This window comes from Epinephelus lanceolatus, chromosome 24, assembly GCF_041903045.1.
Source record: "Epinephelus lanceolatus isolate andai-2023 chromosome 24, ASM4190304v1, whole genome shotgun sequence".
Taxonomy (NCBI): Eukaryota; Metazoa; Chordata; class Actinopteri; order Perciformes; family Serranidae; genus Epinephelus; species Epinephelus lanceolatus.
Window position 1 is genome coordinate 18535250 of NC_135757.1, and position 18441 is coordinate 18553690.

Sequence of the window (18441 nt, forward strand, 5' to 3'; positions counted from 1 at the left end):
GAATACTCCTACATCCCAAACTAAGTTAAATAATCAGATTTTCCAATGGAAGATTGGTCTAGGACTTAATTAAGGCTTTGATTAAACCTCCAAAGGCAGCAGGATATAATGCTTTCTGTCTTTGGATGCCATAGTTTTTTTAGTCTATGTCAACAAAAACAACCAACATTATCTGTTTCAGTCTGAAAGGTGTATTATTGACTCAGACTGGAGCATATGAAATAGGGAAATTCATTATAAACTTTCTCACGTTGTCCTCTATTGTCATTCTCTTCAGCGTTCCCTTATCAGCTACAAATCCAAGATGGTGATGCGGTCAATCCCAGAGCTTTTGAATGACTCATCCAACCATGTCTCCATTGCTGTGGCCCGGCATTTAAAAGAAGGTTCCCCACCTCCCTCCTCTTCCTCTGACTCAGACACAGATGTGGATGAGCTTCCCTTCATTCCTATGCCACTGTCCATGGTCTTTTCTGGTTCCAGGGTCTCCCTTAACGAGATCCCGGGGGACGAAGACATCACTGTGCATCCCAGTGTTTCAGCTGATGGGACAAGGAAAAAGGACACCATGGAGGTGGCAGGTGCAAGAGATGGGGCTAATAAGAATGTGAAAGATGAGGAGGAAAACCTAGATGAGGAGTCAGTGGAAAAGACAAAACGAGCTCCTCTTAAAAAAGGATCAAGTGTGGAGTTGGACGAATCACAGACAAAAGCCAGGCGGGCCACCATGAGGAGAGGCAGCTCTGCTGATTCAGCACTGCTTCTCCACATTGACCCAGAAGAGGAAAATGCAAACAAGGATTCAGAAGCAAGTAATAAGAGCCTGAAAAAGGCTGTATCTATGGAACTACCCAATCGTAGCCCAAGCCCTGGGGTGACGAAGTTAAGCCAGGAGGATTATGCCCTAAAACTGGAACTGATGAGACAAAGGCTGCTCAGAGGAGGAAATGTGGACAAAAAGATGAGTGGCCTGCGAGGGCCCTTGTTTGAAACACTCGGCATGGAAGATGAGAGGCGGACAGGTTCTCTTGATCGGAACTTGAGGAGATCCAGAGCAGGGCCATCGACACTCACCAGAGCAGCGTCTTCAGAGAGTACTGGAGAGGAACATCCAAAGACCAAAGTTTTTCGTAAAAGCGCCTCCTTCACTCAGGGCGATTCTGAGCCCATGCCCCTGCACCGCAGGTTCGGAGCCCCCTTAGAGGTCCCATCGGTGGGCAATGGTAGCATACAAGGGAAGAAACTCCAGGAGGCAACCTCAATGTCTGCACTCACAGAACAAACAACACTGGAGTCTACATCTGCCTCACCTATGCAGAAGACTTCCTTTATACTCCCCACACCAGGAAGATTGGACCAACAGCAAAAACAGAACAATGTGAAAGAACATGAGGATATGCAAAGTATGAATGAGAGAAACATGGATGAGATAACAGAGAAAAGGACCAAAACCAAGTTAGAAAAGCTAGATAATGTAGAATCTGAGTCTAGATCACCCTCTGTAATTACTCCAATAATTGTAATAGAGGAAGATGATGATGAAGAAGAGAGGAAAGAGAATCAGGAGTTACATATCAATGAAAAAGAGAAAGAGGGAGATGTTGCAGTGCCGTCTCAAACATCTGATGAAGCCCAATCCAAGCATCCCGCTACTATAGCCAAACCAAACGGTACAAAGTCCACCGAAATCCCCGCATCACCTGAACATCCAGCAGTATTTGCCAAAGTAGCAACTGCTGATCGATCTCCAGGTTCTGTTTCCACATCATCAAACCCTGATCTTTCTGCCACCCCCCGCCAGCCTGCGCTCAGAACAGACATCAAAGACATCGACTCAGAGGAGGTCTTTGAAGCCAGGTTTAAGAAGCGGGAGTCCTCTTTGACCCGCGGCCTCCGAAAGCTGACCAGAAACAAATCAGAGGAGAGATCACCTGTACTAAACCGGAAGGGCGGCGAGGGGGGTGAAGAAGTTTACAGGCCAGGGCCAAGGGGGGCACCACTTGAAATTGTATCTCGAGGACTGCAGGAGAAATCCAAATCTGTTCAAGATTTAAGAGAAGACGATAAGGAAACAGGCCTCAGCCTGATCGGGAGGTTTTCCTTGCGGGCCAAGAGATCATCTATTGATAAGAAGGATGAGAAACCAAAGGATGTGCAGGAAACAGCTGTAGGCAAGAGGGTTTCATGGGCTATGGGTCGCAGTAAATCCCTGGATACAAAGGAGCTGAACAATGCACAGAGGCAGCTAGACGAGAGAGAACAAAGAAAAGCTGAGGAGTCATCAGTTTCTGCTATGAGGCGCAAGTTTGAGTCCAAAGTGGCTGGAATCTCTGCCAAAATAAGGACCCAGTCAGAAGAGAGGAAGGACAAAGATGCTGGGGGAAGTCAGAAAGATCTGGTACAAAAGGATTTTAAGAAAGTCTCTGACTCCCCTGTTCTGGCAATGCGACATAAGTTTGAGAACAAAGTGGCAGGAATTTCCTCAAAAATCCGCAGTCAGTCTGAAGAAAGAAAAGAGGGTGAAGAGGGAAAGAGAACACCAATTTTTTCCCGCCATCGTCATTCCCAATCCGAGGGGCGAGGACTCAAAGGAATGGGTATCCCCGAGAATCAACTTGCAAAACAGACCAGTGCTACTGCATCCAAGGAATCAGTTGAATCCCCTTCTAGCATCCATTCCGAAAAAGCCTCAGAGAGTGACAGGCGATCGCGGTGGGACAGGTGGGGTTTGACAAGAAGCAAGAAAGACAAAACTCCCTCGCAAACTGATCTGCCTTCATCCGTCCACAAAGAGGAGAGTGTGTCAAAAAAACAGCAGTTTATCCGCTCTCCTTCAGATTTTGCCCCAGTGTTCCACATCAAACTGAAGGACCATGTCTTACTGGAGGGGGAACCTGTCACTCTGAGCTGCCTTCCAGCTGCAAGTCCACATCCAGAAATCACATGGACAAAAGGTATCTTATTTACTCAATTTACCATCTTTATGTGAGTGTCCAATCAGTGTTGATAGTAAATATTGTCAATTAAGGCAATCAGTTCCTCAGTGCGTGCTATATTGACCAGGAAAGTGGAGTCCTGCTTGCGGAGCCATGCCAACAGTGCCTACATGTACCAGGAAGATCGTACATGAGCTGCTGACGCCCAGCCAAAACATAGTGTAGCCTGCTTATGTAGGTAATAAAATAAAAACACAGAAGCTCTGTAGTCCAAGTCAGCAGCAGTGCATGAAAGCACAGGTCTTCAGCACTCGTCTGTCCAAGTGAGGAGTAAAACTTTCATGCATAGTGCACACACAGACTTCCACACTCAGCCGCTCACATTACTGCACAGCTGCAGCCTCATTCCGGATTCAGACAAAACCACATTTTTGTCCATTCAGACAGTCACTACGTTAGACTGGGCGATTGTGGAGTCATAAAATCTTGCTGTGACTTGGCTGACAGACATGACAGACCACACGGTGGTCTACAACCAATCATCCCTGGTCGTTTTTCACGACTTGCATGATGTCATTTGATTATTCTTGTCCTAATTTTATTATTATCACTACTATCATGCAGCCACTGTGGCTGTTCATGTCCCAGCCAAAATGTTTTCTAGTACCGTAAAATGTGCCACCAGATGGCACGAGCTACATTTGAAGTACTGCATGAAAACTATGCAAGTCATTGAATCCTCCACAACAAGTTCCTACAAATGTTTCACAATAAAAGCCTTTTTTGAAAATGAAGGGATTGAGAAGGTGCTGAGTTTGAAATGACATTGTGATGCATTAACATAAGGCAAAAGGAGCGGATTAAAGTAAAAATAGAAAAATACAGAGACAATATTAAATAAAGGCCCATTTCTAATGTTTCAAATGAAGCTGGTAGCCTCTGCAGTTAAGGTGAGTAAAAGCCCGGCCACTATTTTTTGAATTTCATTACTTTATATTACGAAGACATAACATCCTTTGCTAGCTTGATGCTAATGGCAGTATTCACTGGGTTGATGAAGCGCCTCTGCTGTTTCACACCATAATTTTCACTTTTTACTCTGTCGTGGTAACGTCCCTACAGGAAATATCAAAAGGCTGGAGTGTTGTTGTGGTACAGTTGTCCATGACAGCAGATCGCTCTGTGTTGCTAACGACAAAAAAAAAAAAAAAATCAGACACGCTAGACTTTCTGTTGGGACGTCGTGAGGCATCCCAGACGTGGCGTTGGTTTTCGTCTACTATGACACACTACATGAGATAAAACGATGGATTGTCACGTGCGACACTCATTGTCGTTCACAATCTGACCCAACACTGTATGATGCTGCGTCAGGCTATAATCAGGCTGATATCATGTAGTGTGAACCCCACATCAGCCTCTCTCTGCTGCATTTCTTTGTACTTTCTTTATCATCCTTAACATAACACTCATATCTTTGGATGCCATTTTTGCTGTCAGAAACATAGGTAGTTTGGGAACAGAACAAGGTAGTTCTTATTTTGAGCACATCTAGAGTAAGGCCCCTGTCTAAGCTTAAATAGCCTGTAATTCTTCATCCTTCCAACTATGTCACTGTTGAGTCAAATCACTTAACTGGAAGAAGGAAGTACAACAAACTTTGCAGCTCTCTCTGTCAATATAGCACACACTTAGGATTTAATTGCTTCAACGGACTACAGAAACTATCAACCCTAATTTGATATCCATATAACATTATATAATGTTCTGTGGTATTATCCAGAAACTGCCATTCAGTTGCTCAAATTTTTTTGTGTGTTCCAGATCGGAATCGGCTGGAGATGGATGACAGAATCAACCTGATGTCCCACCCAGATGGCAGGCAGCTTCTTATGATCATGAAGACCAGCCGGAAAGACGCTGGAGTTTATGAATGTGTAGCTACCAACCCCATAGCTACCATCACCACCTCCTGCACATTGTCCATCGCTTGTAAGTAGCATATTTCATCCATAGCTATTCAGAACCTCTTTTAGTTAATGTTGTTATTGTATTGAATGGGGAAAATGGGAGTTGAGAAACCTTATTCATTAACATCAACCCTGTGAATTACAACATGGAGCAAGTTCTCTCACCAGAGGCACAGCTGCTCTTTTGTCTTTCATGGACATACAGTAATTCAATCAATCAATCAATCAAACTTTATTTGTATAGCACTTTTCATACATTAAAGCTATAGTGCGTAACTTCTGTCGCCTCCCAGCGGATAATGCGTTATTACCACTAATAAGCCGAGTGTTACACAGAGTAACACTCGCCACACACCGTGTACACAGAGTACCACTAGCCAGTCGCCATACACCGTGTACACAGAGTAACACTGGCCAGTCGCCACACACCGTGTACACAGAGTAACACTCGCTTCACACCGTGTACACAATGCTACACAACGTGGCGAACACAAGGCTGCTAACATTACATTACGTTCATAGCACCATTTCCAAGAAAATAATAAAGTACTAGGTCCAGTACATGTAACAGCAACACATACTACTCATATAATTATAAACCAAGTCACTTACTTATCCAACAGCAGCAAGGCAACATCCGTGTCTGCCCTCAGCCCAATTTCTTCCTTCAGGGCTCTTCACCGAGGAATAGCGACGCCAATACAAATCCTTGTCTGCCTTCTCTGTCGGTCACTTTCCCTCTTTGTTAATATTCTTTCAGCCGAACGTCCAGGCTTTTTCTTTGTGGTAGGATCCACTTCTGAACCGTGTCTCGGCCGCTTCTCCGCCATGTTGCTTTCACCTTCTACCTGCGCTCTACCTCTTGCTGTGACACTCTCCGCTCGTCCTCCCCCTCCCTTCTTGTTGTGAGGAAGCATTTCCTGTGCGCCAGTGCGGGAATGTCGCCGGTCTACACGCATACTAAAAATGATATATATTGAAATTACCGCGAGATGTTAGAGGAGCCGATCGGCTTAATCAGCATTGTGTCATCTCCTCTAGTAGTGGCTTGGGTGAAGGGGACATTTACGGACCTGTAGAACACTATAGCTTTAAAAATGCAGCACAAAGTGCTTCACAGAATAAAAACAAACAAAAATAATACATACATATTGAAAACCTGCCCCTCCCACCCCCACATATAAACACACACACACACACACACACACACACACACACACACACAGTCAATATAGTCAATAACATGGCTGGGCACTGAGGAACCAGGTGAGGAAAGAACTACCTATGGGGAGCCATCCACACTGAGAGGCGCTACAGCCTACGGCCACAGGGAGCGCCGCCACAGAGACCACCCCGACCCAGACAGACCGGGGTGGACTCCACACATGGTGCAGAGCCCCCCAGTCCCCTGGGCCTGAGGGATCTCCAGGGCGACGTCATTATCACCATGATGTATTTTACATAATTTAATTTTAATTGCAGGGAGAATGGTATGAATATTAATACAGCTGAAATGAATATTGATGTCAAGAGATTAACTTTACAGTAGATTAACTTAATGGATTTTTGGCTGTTCTGTTATTCATCATGTAATGGGAACAAATGACGCTTCTTGCAATTTGAAATTGTCTGCGGCGGATCACATTCAAGACTCCAGTCATGCCTTTGCACAGATATTGTGTAATGAGAACAACAGTTCCCGGATTCTGCCAGTGCTGCTCACAAATGCAACAATGATAATGAGGCTTTTGAGGCTTCAGTGGGAAATATATTTTTCAGACGTCGGATGCAATCGATTGCATTTGAACTTTATTTGTTATGGCTTTGGACATGGAGTACTTCTAATCTCAACAGCTGATGCTATTTATCTCCCCTTGGATAATCTATCAGCAAGGCGAAAAATACTTCAGAAAGCTTATCTCGCCCCAAGCATGGCTCCATTGTTCATGCCGGTGCACAGCTTAATGGGAAATACAGTTTGAAATTAAGGAAGGACACTTTCTGTGTCAGGTTTGGTTTGGTCTAGCAACAAAACTCAAACCATTGGCTGGATTTGTTTTGTCGTCTGTGCTCCAGAGAGTGAACATTAGTCTTTTCGTCTTAGTTATGTTGAAACTTGGAGTGCTGAATGTGATATTTTCATGTAAATAAATGACCATATAAAGCTCAGCATACCTTCAGTCAGGAAGACTTTGTTTATGCTGTATCCATTCACAATTCTCTCTCTATCCTACTTCACTAGAGGCTGCTCTGATCTTTAATGTGTGTCTGCATGCCAGTAATTTGTTCTATTTCACTCTCCTTCTTTTCCACCCTTCCATCTTGCCCTGCTCAAGGTGTCCCGAAACGACCAGGGACCCCTGAAGTCCCTCAGACTTACAACAACACAGCCCTGGTGCTCTGGAAGCCAGCAGACACCAAGTCTCCATGCAGCTACACCCTGGAAAGAAAAACAGAGGGTGAGTGATTACGAGTGACATCTCCTCACTACTTTTTTAATTCATCATTTTGTAGCAATCAGCTCATCGAAAGACATAAAGTAAGCTGTGAAATGCTTTACTGTTATTTGGTTTGTTGGAGGTTTTGATGGTTTTATAACTGCACTCCCTTTGTGTATTTTTGTCAGTGTGCTGTGTTATAGTCACATGAGGGAGAATGAAATTAAACTCAAGGTGTCAGGCTCCGAGGAGGTAGCTGTTTGAAAAGCTCTGACAATGTTTGGCTTTGTACCGTCTGTGGAAAATGCTCGGGGAAATAAGTTTCGAAATCCACAGGCATCACTTAGACAGAGAAAATGAGTCAGCCCATGAGGGAATAGTGACTGTACCAGTGCTTCTGTCACAGCTTTATGTCATTACACACCATGAATCATCATTATCTCATAATGTGGTGCATGAAAATAAAGTCACACATACTTGGAGTAGCAGAGTTTGTGAATATTTATGGAAGTTTTTAGTCTAATAGATTTCATTCAGGCATGTGCTACCTTGGTGTCTCATTCCAAATTTCATCTCTGCCAGGCAACACTGATGTAGGTGCTTACAGAGTGATGCGTCACTACCTGATTTACATTTTAATTCACTTAGCTTTCATCGTGCCTGCATTCTGTGACAGGTGATTTTTCAGCAGGTAAACTGAGCATTGACTTGTTTGTATATGCATTTACTTTGTGCATGTCCAGATTTTCCATCAGTTTGACAGCACCGCCATCTGGTGTTCAGTGTGTGAACTTTAACAAGCCATCTGCTACCTCAAGAGAATAAAACTGAAGCTCAGGCTTTATCGTCAGATTACCCTGGGCCCCAATGGGAGGAGGGCCTTTGAAAAGCTTTAAGAAAAGAAGTTTGGTTTTGTTTGCAAGTTTTTGTTTCTCAGTAAGGAGTGGCTTAATTAAATAAAAGTTGGCTGAATAAATCAGTTAAAGTTTATATTAAGAAAAATAGTGGAAGCTCTCTGAGGCCCCTCTCACCCCTTTGAGGTACAAAATGGTTTAGTCCACCCGTGCACAGGGATTTGAATGAGTGACTGCTTATCCTGCTGGAGCACCAACCCACACTGCCATGCCCCCCCCCCCCCAAAAAAAAAAAAAAAATCAGAGAAAATCAAAATCAGAGAAAGGAAGACAAAGAATGGAAGAAAGGCAGGAAGGAAGGAAGGAAGGAAGGAAGACAAAGAATGAAAGAAAGAGACAGAATGAATTAGAGAAAGACAGACAGAAAGAATGAAAGACAGAAAGAATGAAAGATGGACAGAAAGAATGAAAGACAGACAGAAAGACAGACGGAGAACAAAGAAAGACATACAGACAGAAAGAATGGAAGACAGACAGAAAGAAAGCAAGGAAATGGAGAGAAATCAGTCTTACTATGGAAAAATAACAATTCAAAACGTCCATGAGAGACATTGAACAAGAGAGCAACGTCAGGCTGCCCACAGAGATCGCTTATGCGTAGGGCCCAGAATTCAGAGGTACGCCCCTGTATACAGTGGCCCAGGACAGACGAACCAAACACTGGCTCTAGATGTGGCCACTTCCATTTTTGCATCGGCCACTGTCGTTCTCCTGCAGCTTGGCACACCAGTAATCTGCAATGTATTACATTGAAAAAGTAACCCTTCAACATATGAAATGTCTGAGGCGTCCATCTTTTCTACCTGATCCAGACCTGGTTGCCAAATGTGTGTAAAAGTTGATGGCACAGCCTCTTGTAGCATCACAAATTCCTTTTAGGGTCAGCTGATGCACAAGATTGAAAGTTGGAGGAAATCTTTTGTTCTATTTAAGTGGTTTAAGTCTCCTGTTGAGGCAATATGCACACTTAAATATTTACAAATATATATACAGAATTTGTTTGCCTTATATATGACTCTATGCTCTGTCCATAAAGATCACAGCAACATCATGTAAAGCACACTCATTTCTTTCCCCTCTGTCCTGCAGGTGATTCTAACTGGGTCACTGTAGCCACTGGAGTTGTCGACTGCTACTACAACGTCACAGAGCTACCACCAGGTGGCACCTTCAGGTTCCGCGTCACCTGTGTGAACAAGGCAGGACAAGGACCATACAGCAACTGCTCTGCTCCTGTCAGCCTCGACTCAACAGGTAGTTTATACACGGTCAGAATGTAAATTAAAAAAGAATTACAGACAGACTGGAATAGTACTGTATATTTTCAGGTCATAATTTATGGTTGTATGTCTGTTTTCACAGCTGGAGGAGCTTCACCTGTTGTGGCAATCGTAAAAACAGCCCCAGCTCCACCAGTTGTCACCTCCTCAGTGACCGTGCCTTCACTCAGACCAGCCCAGAACAGCGCTCCCAGGATAACTGTCTCCACCATCACCTCCACAAAAGACACAACCTCCCCTGCTCCTCCACCTACAGCACCTAAACCAGTGGTCACTCCTACCCCTCCACCCTCTCTACCTTCCAGCCCCGGCACAACCACGGAAGACACTCAGAGGCTAAGCTCCTCTCTTCCCTCCTCACCCACTGTCAAAGCACCTCCATCTTTTGTCCTCCCCAAACCCCAGAGTCCAATAAATGTTGTGTCTCCTATGACCCAGACCCCACCAGTATCACCGCCACCCATCCTTGTAACACCACCATCGACCCCGACTAAACCAGTGCTGGCTTCCGTGCCCACATACGTCCCAACCACCATCACTGCACGTGTCACCCCGACACCTGTCTCCTTTTCCCCACAAGTGCTCCAGGCCTCCAGCCTGAGTCCCATTGGTGACGGGACCAGTACCCCCACCGGAGGCACCCCATCAGGACGCGCTACGCCCTCCACGGCTCTACGACAGGGGGTTCCACAGAAACCGTACACTTTCCTGGATGAGAAAGCCAGGTGCGACACATACTGACCTTTAAGGGAAAGAACAAAATGGCTTTAAATCATAGAATACATTGTGGTTAAACCAGTGTTTAAGGCTATTTTCAAGTAACGTTTTTAGGTTACGGTTTTGACCTGAATTGCTATATGATGAAAGCAACGACTAGTCCAAGTTGAACTGATTATTTTTTATTTTAGAGTTGAACAATTTGTGCACTGGAGGATTTTACTCAACAGATTTGATGTTGCGAGTCTGTAAAACTGGCAATGAAACCTGCACTAAGCTGATTCACATAAAAGAAGCTAATTATTCCTGCTTTTTATACACTGTTTTATCACCAGATGGTCTGAACGCACTTTCAGAGCTCCCACCATGCTGAAACTGTTATTCTGGGGAAATTTGCATGGGTTTGTGTCACTTAAAATGGTTGAATTTAACTTATAGTCAATGTCAGTACAAAATTTTGGCTTTTCGGGACTTCAATTTGAAAATATTCACTTCCCAGCAACCATTAAAAAAATTCTATGCGTCAAACCCTGGTTCATATCATACAGAAAGATAAAGACTAAGAATGATATGTTGCGGTTGTTTTGTTGTAATACTTTCATATGTTTTTTTGCCAGGGGTCGTTTTGGAGTCATCCGAGAGTGCCGCGAGAACGCCACAGGCAAAATCTACATGGCCAAGATCATCTCCTACAACCAGGAGAACAAGCAGGAAGTCCTGAAGGAGTACGAGATCCTGAAATCCCTCCACAACGAAAAGGTCATGGCTCTGCACGAAGCCTATGTCACGCCGCGCTATCTGGTGCTGGTGTCGGAGTACTGCACGGGCAAAGAGCTGCTGTACAGCCTCATTGACAGGTACGAGGGTGGACATGTCACCTTATACTGAGACACAAACTGAGACAGGCTTACATAGCAGGAGGGCAGAGAGGAGACCTTTATCTTCTTAGATGCAGTTCATTCGGTGGGTTGAATAAAAAATGACTAGTTTATAGTAAGGCTACTTTAATTAAACTTTTCTGTTGATAGTGAAACCATGTTTTTACTTTAGCTGCTTTAATTTAGTGTTTCAGTGAAACTATTGATGTTTATGATTTTTAATGATCTGAAATTTTAAATTCAAGTGTAAGTACACATATAAAGGCAGAGTGTATTCAAGATTTAAGATGTTTATTTGTCTCTCTGGTTATACAGGAACAATTGTGTGAAATGCTTTTTGCAGATAAACATAAAAAGACACATAAAGTATATTAAGAAATATATAATAACAAAATGTAGGAAGCAATAGGAAATATATATTTTAAAGAAATATATACACATTCAAGGCAAATAATAATTACATAATTAAGATCGAAAAAATATATATGATGTGTTCAATTATTCCCCAGGAAAATTCAAAAATATTAATTTTAATTATATTTATATATTATGTTGACTGTATGGTTGAATGAAGTTGGTGATTATAAGCTGTAGGACAATTATTTTCATACAGATTTTTTATATATTTTTATTTCTATGTATTTCTTTTTTTTGTTTACAGTAATAAATAAATCACAAATATTGGGAGATGTGACCAAAGAAGTATTTATGTATTTAGGGAAAGCTGCCACAAATATATTGCTCACACTTTTCCAGTTTGAGGAAATATGAAAAAAAAATTGAATTAAATTAAAAAAATGAAATATGACACTTAGGGTTTAGTTTTTCCTTAACTGAGGAAAATCTCTTAAGAGCTTTCCTTAGTCAAGGAAAGACGTTAAGGCATTTACTGAAAGAGATTTTACAGTAAAGAGATTTTTGCAGTAAAGTTCCACTGTTACCATGGAGACCATTTGTTTGCTTGTGATAGCGTAGGCTACCTGTTGTTGCACCTAAGTATCCTCTCACAAAGTCGACCCGATAGTAAAAAAAAAAAAGTGGCAGAAGATAAGAAGACATGAAACCAAATTGGTCGGAGGAAGAACAAATCATACTTCTGGAGGAATTCAATGACAGAAAGAACAAACTGAAAAGTAAATTTGACCTGAAATTAACAGCAAACACGAAGCAATGAATGTGGATGGAAACTGCAATTTCAGCACCTCTTTTTTTCCTCCTCTCGATAGGTTCCGTTACTCCGAGGACGACGTGGCTGGTTACCTGGTCCAGATCCTCCAGGGAGTCGAGTACCTCCACAACCGCCGTGTCCTCCACCTGGACCTCAAGCCCGACAACATCATGGTGACCAACCTCAACGCCGTCAAGATTGTAGACTTTGGAAGTGCTCAGAACTTCAACCCCCTCAGCCTCAAACACCAGAATTCAGGAGCAGGAACGCTGGAGTACATGGGTGAGGACGAGAACATTTGCTGACTAATCTGACTTCTTTGATGCACACACATTGTTCATTTTTTTCTAACTCCAGCAGTTATGTTTATGTTCCATAGATCCACTAACCCCAATATTTAATATTTCTAAATTTCCAACCTTAAATGTGATCCAAGCTCCTGAGATGGTGAAAGGTGAAGTGGTTGGTCCTCCTGCGGATGTTTGGACTGTTGGCGTTGTCGCCTTCATTATGTAAGTGTAACGTCCCTTTGGAATTCACTGTGCTTTAGTTCACATTACATAAGTAACCTTTACCTTCAGGTAATGGAAAGAAAGTAGACGAGCTGGAGGTGGCAGAGTTGAGGATGCTAATATTTTCGTTACAAGTGATGAGGATGGACAGGATGAGGAATATTAGAAGGACAGCACAGGTGACACGGTTTGGAGACGAAGCAAATGAGGCGAGATTGAGATGGTTTGGGCATGTGCAAAGGAGGAATGCCAGGTATATTGGGAGATAGATGCTAAAGATGGAGTTGCCAGGCAAGAGTAGAAAAGGGAGGCAAAAGAGGAGGTTCATAGAACAGGAAGAGACGGACTGATGACTGATGGTGCAAATTGAGTGAGTATTGCGTCTTTTAATTTCCCTTTGGAACCTTGTTTTTTCTGTGTTTACAACCAGGCTTAGTGGTCGACTGCCCTTCGAAGATAAAGACCCTCTAAAAGTTGAATCCAAAATCCTGATGGCGAGGTATGACCCGACAAAACTGTACCCAAATGTGTCCCAAAGTGCCTCCGCCTTTCTCAAGAAGATGTTGAGCAGTTACCCATGGTGAGTGTCAACAAACTTAGATTTTAAGCCTTGTGTAGCAAAGAATATAAAATGTGTATTTCTGCATGTATTCTCAGGGCCCGTCTGACCACACGAGACTGCTTCACACAAGCCTGGCTGCAGGACTCCTATCTAATGAAGCTGAGGAGACAGACTCTCACCTTCACCTCAGGCCAACTCAAAGAGTTCCTGGTGGAACAACAATGCCGCCGCACAGAGGGTGCCACCAAGCACAAGGTGCTGCTGCGCACCTACCAGAGCTCACCCCAGTCCCTGGCATCTGGGACTCCACCGCATGTTCCCAGCCCGAAGTGAGATGCAGCAGCACACATGAGTTTGCGGAGTTACGTCTGCCATATAACCCCTCTGTGAACCACTGCTGCATGAAAAATGTCAGCCAGCCTAATGAGGCACAGGTTATGGCACAGGGGACGGGCAGACAGCTGGATATAGATAAATATCCAAAGAAAAGACAGGAGTCCATGTGTTATTTTGGGAGACTTCAACATTCAACACTAATAGGATTCTGAGAAGTAAGAAAAACACAAACAGAAGTAGAAGCAGACCGCCGTGACGTGTGTATTGAATAGATGATAACTGCTCAGAAGCTGTTAATCTACTGAAAGGACACGGGATGTTCTTTGGTTTTCTTTGATTGATTGCACAATTTCTGTGAATTCTGAAATTGCACATTAATATTTGGTTTCGATAAACATCCGTCTCCACTCTGCACGATCAGCCTAGAACATTATTAGCGTTTCTACTGCGCAACCTTGTTTTTGTCACTAAACTTAGCAGTAAACAACTCATGTGAATGTACCATGATTTAAGCTGCTAATTTATTTTTGCATTTACTTACACATTTTAAAACTCAAAACCAAAAATATTCTTTTTTTTTTCTTGAAATTGTTTACTTTTTTCATGTTAATTTATTTGCATGTGTGTGTGTGTGTGTGTGTGCGCGCGAGCATTTTTGATTCACTTTTCGGATTAGCACCGAGGCAAAAAAAATTAAATAAAAATAAGGAGTGTCTTTGTGATTGGTGTTAAGATTCACACGGTAAAAATGAACTATTTTAGGCTGAGCTAGGAATTTTTGGTACTTCTTGTTCTGTGGTTAAAACTGAACTCTAACTGTAATAAGCAGTCCGTAATGTAGATAACATTTTACTTGGAAAAGTCATACACTGGTAAATTGCTGTGGTTTCTCAGTATTACCCATCGGTTGGTCAGGTTGCTTCAATCATGATCACCCAGTCAGTGCCTAAATCGGATTAATATCCAAAATATTTATCTTGTAAATGTGTCTCCATTGGTACTTATTCACAATTGATGAATTATTTGAACAAAGCAAAAATTTGACTGCAATATTTGGACTTTACAGCAACACAGATGCATTTAGATTCTTACATACACGCAAACATTTCTACATTCATACACACAGCACATGCAGTCCTTGTAATATTAGAACGTCTTGTGTATTGCTCTATCACAGTGTTCCTTTTTGTATGAATTTGGACGGTTGAAGATTTGTAAATGTACCAATTTGCGGTGTTTATATGTGGAAAAAGTTGAAGATGTTTTTATGAGATAGTATGTAATAAACTATTGATACAATTGAGAAACGTGCTTCTCTCTCTGTCAGATGCAGTTTATGGCTTGAGTTTTCAAATTTCTCCTGAAAACTTGACTTGCGGCATTTTGTTTTTGGGTTATTTGTTCATCCATCCCATTGTTGACAACAATGGGCTCATTCTTGAGGGAATTACTTCAAATTTGGCATATAAATGCACTGGTCTCAAGGATGAATTGATTACATTTTGGTGGTCAAGGTCAAGGTCACTGTGACCTTGTCTGTCTTATTCTCATGAACGCATATTTCAAGAATGCCTTGAAGGTATTTCTTCAAATTTGGCTCAAGAATGAACTGATCCATCTTGGTCATCAAAGATCAAAGTCACCGTAACCTTGTCCGTCTCATTCTCGTGAACGCAATGTCTCAAGAATGCCTTGAGGGAATTTTTTCAATTTTGGCACAAACATCCACTTAGACTCAAGAATGAATGATTGCATTTTGATGGTGAAGGTCAAGATCACTGTGACCTAATCCATGTCATTCTCATCAACACAGTATCTCAAGAACACCTTGAAGGGGGGCGCCCAGTAGCTCAGTGGTTGGAGCGGGTGCCCCATGTGCAGGGGTGGTGCCCCCATCGCAGAGGCCATGGGCTCGATCCCTCCACACCCCAAGCTGCTGAGGTTTCCAGGGGATCCTCAGCTGTCATTAAAGGCAAAACGAGAATGAATTTCTTTAAATCTGGCACAAACATCTACTTTGACTCAAAAATTAACTGATCAGAATTTGGTGGTCGAAGTTCAAGGTCACTGTGACCTCTCCGAATAAGTTCTTGGGACCCTAACCCTTAGGATAAAATTATGAAATGAGGACATTATATATCCAAAAGGTCAAAGGTCACTGTGACATTATTAAGTTTTGCAAAAACACTTTTCTGGCCATTATTCAACACCATAACTCAGGCGCATACTGAAGATACTGAATCGGTGACACTAATTTTGGGTGTCCACATTGAAACTGTGCTGACTGTATAGATCTTCTGTGCTGCTGAGTTGAAGATGTGTGTGAAGCATCCATGTCTTAGAATATGTAGCGTCTTTGCAGCAACATCCATATTTGAATCACTGCCAGTTGTCACAGCTATATATAAGTCTGGACAGACATGGATGTAAACTGTGACTGTGACTTGACTGGTTTGCGGAGGCATACAGCCAAAAGGCAGTAATTCTACTTCATTTTTTGGAGATCTTTGCTGCTAAAACAATTCATTCATACAGGGCTTGGGGCTGTAAACAACACAAACACCATTGCACAGTTCCCCACTTGTGTTTTTGTGCAAAACTTTACAGATTGTTTAGCTGAGGGTCCCCTGGAAACCTCAAGGACCCCTGAATTAGCCTGAATATGTGAGTGTCCCCTTACATACAATTCTGCCCCTTTTACCGTGTTCACAGTGAAAAATCAAGTAATTTGAGATTGCCAACATGCACACTACAATTGCTTGATTTTTGAGTGGTGTTGCAGTGTTTAACTCGTCAAGCACATGTGTAATTAATAACAGTAATTCCACTCAGGTGTGCCAGTTCCTGGATGCTGCTGTTGTTCATGCTGGATCAATGTCGTGGTTTACAGGCACACTTTGATTAAACAGTCAGTATTAGAGGTATCATTTCAGCCTCATGCTGTTCCTACTTGGTTAAGAAAAAATGTTGCATTCCAGAAAAAAGTTTGTCATGTATATAATACACAACAAAAATGGAGGAGCTATTCACAGTTGGAAAAAGAAACAATGACAAATGTGGGACAGAAAGCCTTCAAAATAAAAGGTAAGCTTGCAACAATACTTGTATTTATATTTTTTTGGCAGTACAGTATAGAGTTGTGCAATAAGACAGTGTATACTGTAACACACTATAATATTATGTGCCATTAAATAACAATAATAGTATGGCCAAAGTTACAAATCAATGAGACTTTTCTGGCAATATTGTATTTTCATTGTTTTTTCCCCACTAAACATATTATATTAAATGACTAGTGACATAAAATTACATGTACATTTATCAGGGGAAGCTGTGGTGGTGACAGCCCTCACTGAAACCTGCCAAAAGACTAAATTCTTGGCAAGAAAATAAGAGTTGTTGGATAGATCAACACTAATGATGTTGGCCTGAGCATCAGTTCAATGTCATATTGACTATGCTGCCACCTCCTGGTACAATACGCGACACTACATTAAAAAAAATAAACCAGACTGCCCAGCACAAATTAATGAAGAGGTCATTCAAATCCAGTTGGGATTACACAATAAATTGTTAATCATCATGTCCCCAGATATCTTTCCAACTACTTTAATCACTTCAGAGACAATCACAACTATCCAACAAGCCACAGATTAACAAATTTTATTCTTTTTAGATCCAAAAGCTCAGTGTTAACAGACACCTTTATATACTGTATGTCTCTGAAACTGAATGACGCAGGCATATCTCCCTCATATTAAGGAAGATTGGGAGTTAGATCTCAGTGAAGACATTACAGAGGAATTATGGCAATGCTTCTTAAAAAGAATTCATACCTCTTCAGTCTGTGCTAGTCTGTGCTAGGCATTGCATAATGCAGTGCAAAATCCTGCATCACACCCACTGGATAAAACAGAAAATGTCAAAATACTTCCCGGATGTCAGTCCCTTATGCAGTCATTGCAACTTATCTCCCACTACTTGTGCCCATGTGTTCTGGTCCTGTGCTAAGCTTCAAGAATGTTGGTCTCTCATCTTCAAAACAATCTCTGAATGTCTGAACATAACTACTGACCCATCTTTGGTGCCCCTCCAAGGCAACTGTATCACTTTTGCTACTTTATTTGCCAGATGCCTAATTTTTCTTACATGAAAGGATGCACACTATCTACCTTTGCTCACTGAATCAAAGACGTATTGTTTTTGTTTTCTCAAACTAGAGAAAATAAAACACTTAATAAGGGGCCCCACAAAGACCTTTTACAACATATGGAATCCATTCTCTATTATATCAAAGAGAAAATCCAATTGCTCACTGTTGTGTAAAAGGAAAAAGTCAGAACCAGACACAGAACATATACAGCTCTCCCTTCTCACAAATAGGCCTACATATCTGATAGCCTGTTTTTTCCCTGTCTGTTTTGTCTTTTTACTATTTGGGGTTTGCTTCTTTTAAAAAAATAAAAAATACTGTATTTTAGCTTTATGACTCTGTTCTGCTTTTGTTTTTATTGTGTACATTATGTGTCACTGAAAATACAGTATCATACAGCACTATACCATTTCACAATAAACAAAGTTTAAAAAAACAGTAGTGCCTACACAAGCAGTTTCACCCTGCCAAAAAATAAAATAAAATAAAACATAATGTTTTTTGGACGAGGGAAACAGTATACACCAGAGACAGAGACGGCACTTGTGCGACGCTCCCTGGCTCCAGGCGGTTTCAA

The 18441-nt window shown here is 42.0% G+C and overlaps 1 protein-coding gene across 6 annotated transcripts in view; it reads left to right on the top strand.

Moving 5' to 3' along the window:
* Positions 1–15021, top strand: part of spega (striated muscle enriched protein kinase a) — a 77811-nt gene extending 62790 nt beyond the window's left edge. For all 6 annotated transcript variants that reach the window (XM_078165954.1, XM_033616225.2, XM_078165955.1 and 3 more), the window contains 10 exons: positions 278–2954; positions 4761–4928; positions 7243–7365; positions 9348–9512; positions 9621–10263; positions 10873–11112; positions 12360–12583; positions 12738–12813; positions 13244–13393; positions 13471–15021. In XM_078165954.1, coding sequence (XP_078022080.1) covers positions 278–2954; positions 4761–4928; positions 7243–7365; positions 9348–9512; positions 9621–10263; positions 10873–11112; positions 12360–12583; positions 12738–12813; positions 13244–13393; positions 13471–13708 — 4704 coding nt within the window. In that variant the 3' untranslated portion in view covers positions 13709–15021. The remainder of the gene's footprint in view (positions 1–277; positions 2955–4760; positions 4929–7242; positions 7366–9347; positions 9513–9620; positions 10264–10872; positions 11113–12359; positions 12584–12737; positions 12814–13243; positions 13394–13470) is intronic.
* Positions 15022–18441: the final 3420 nt, after the last annotated feature.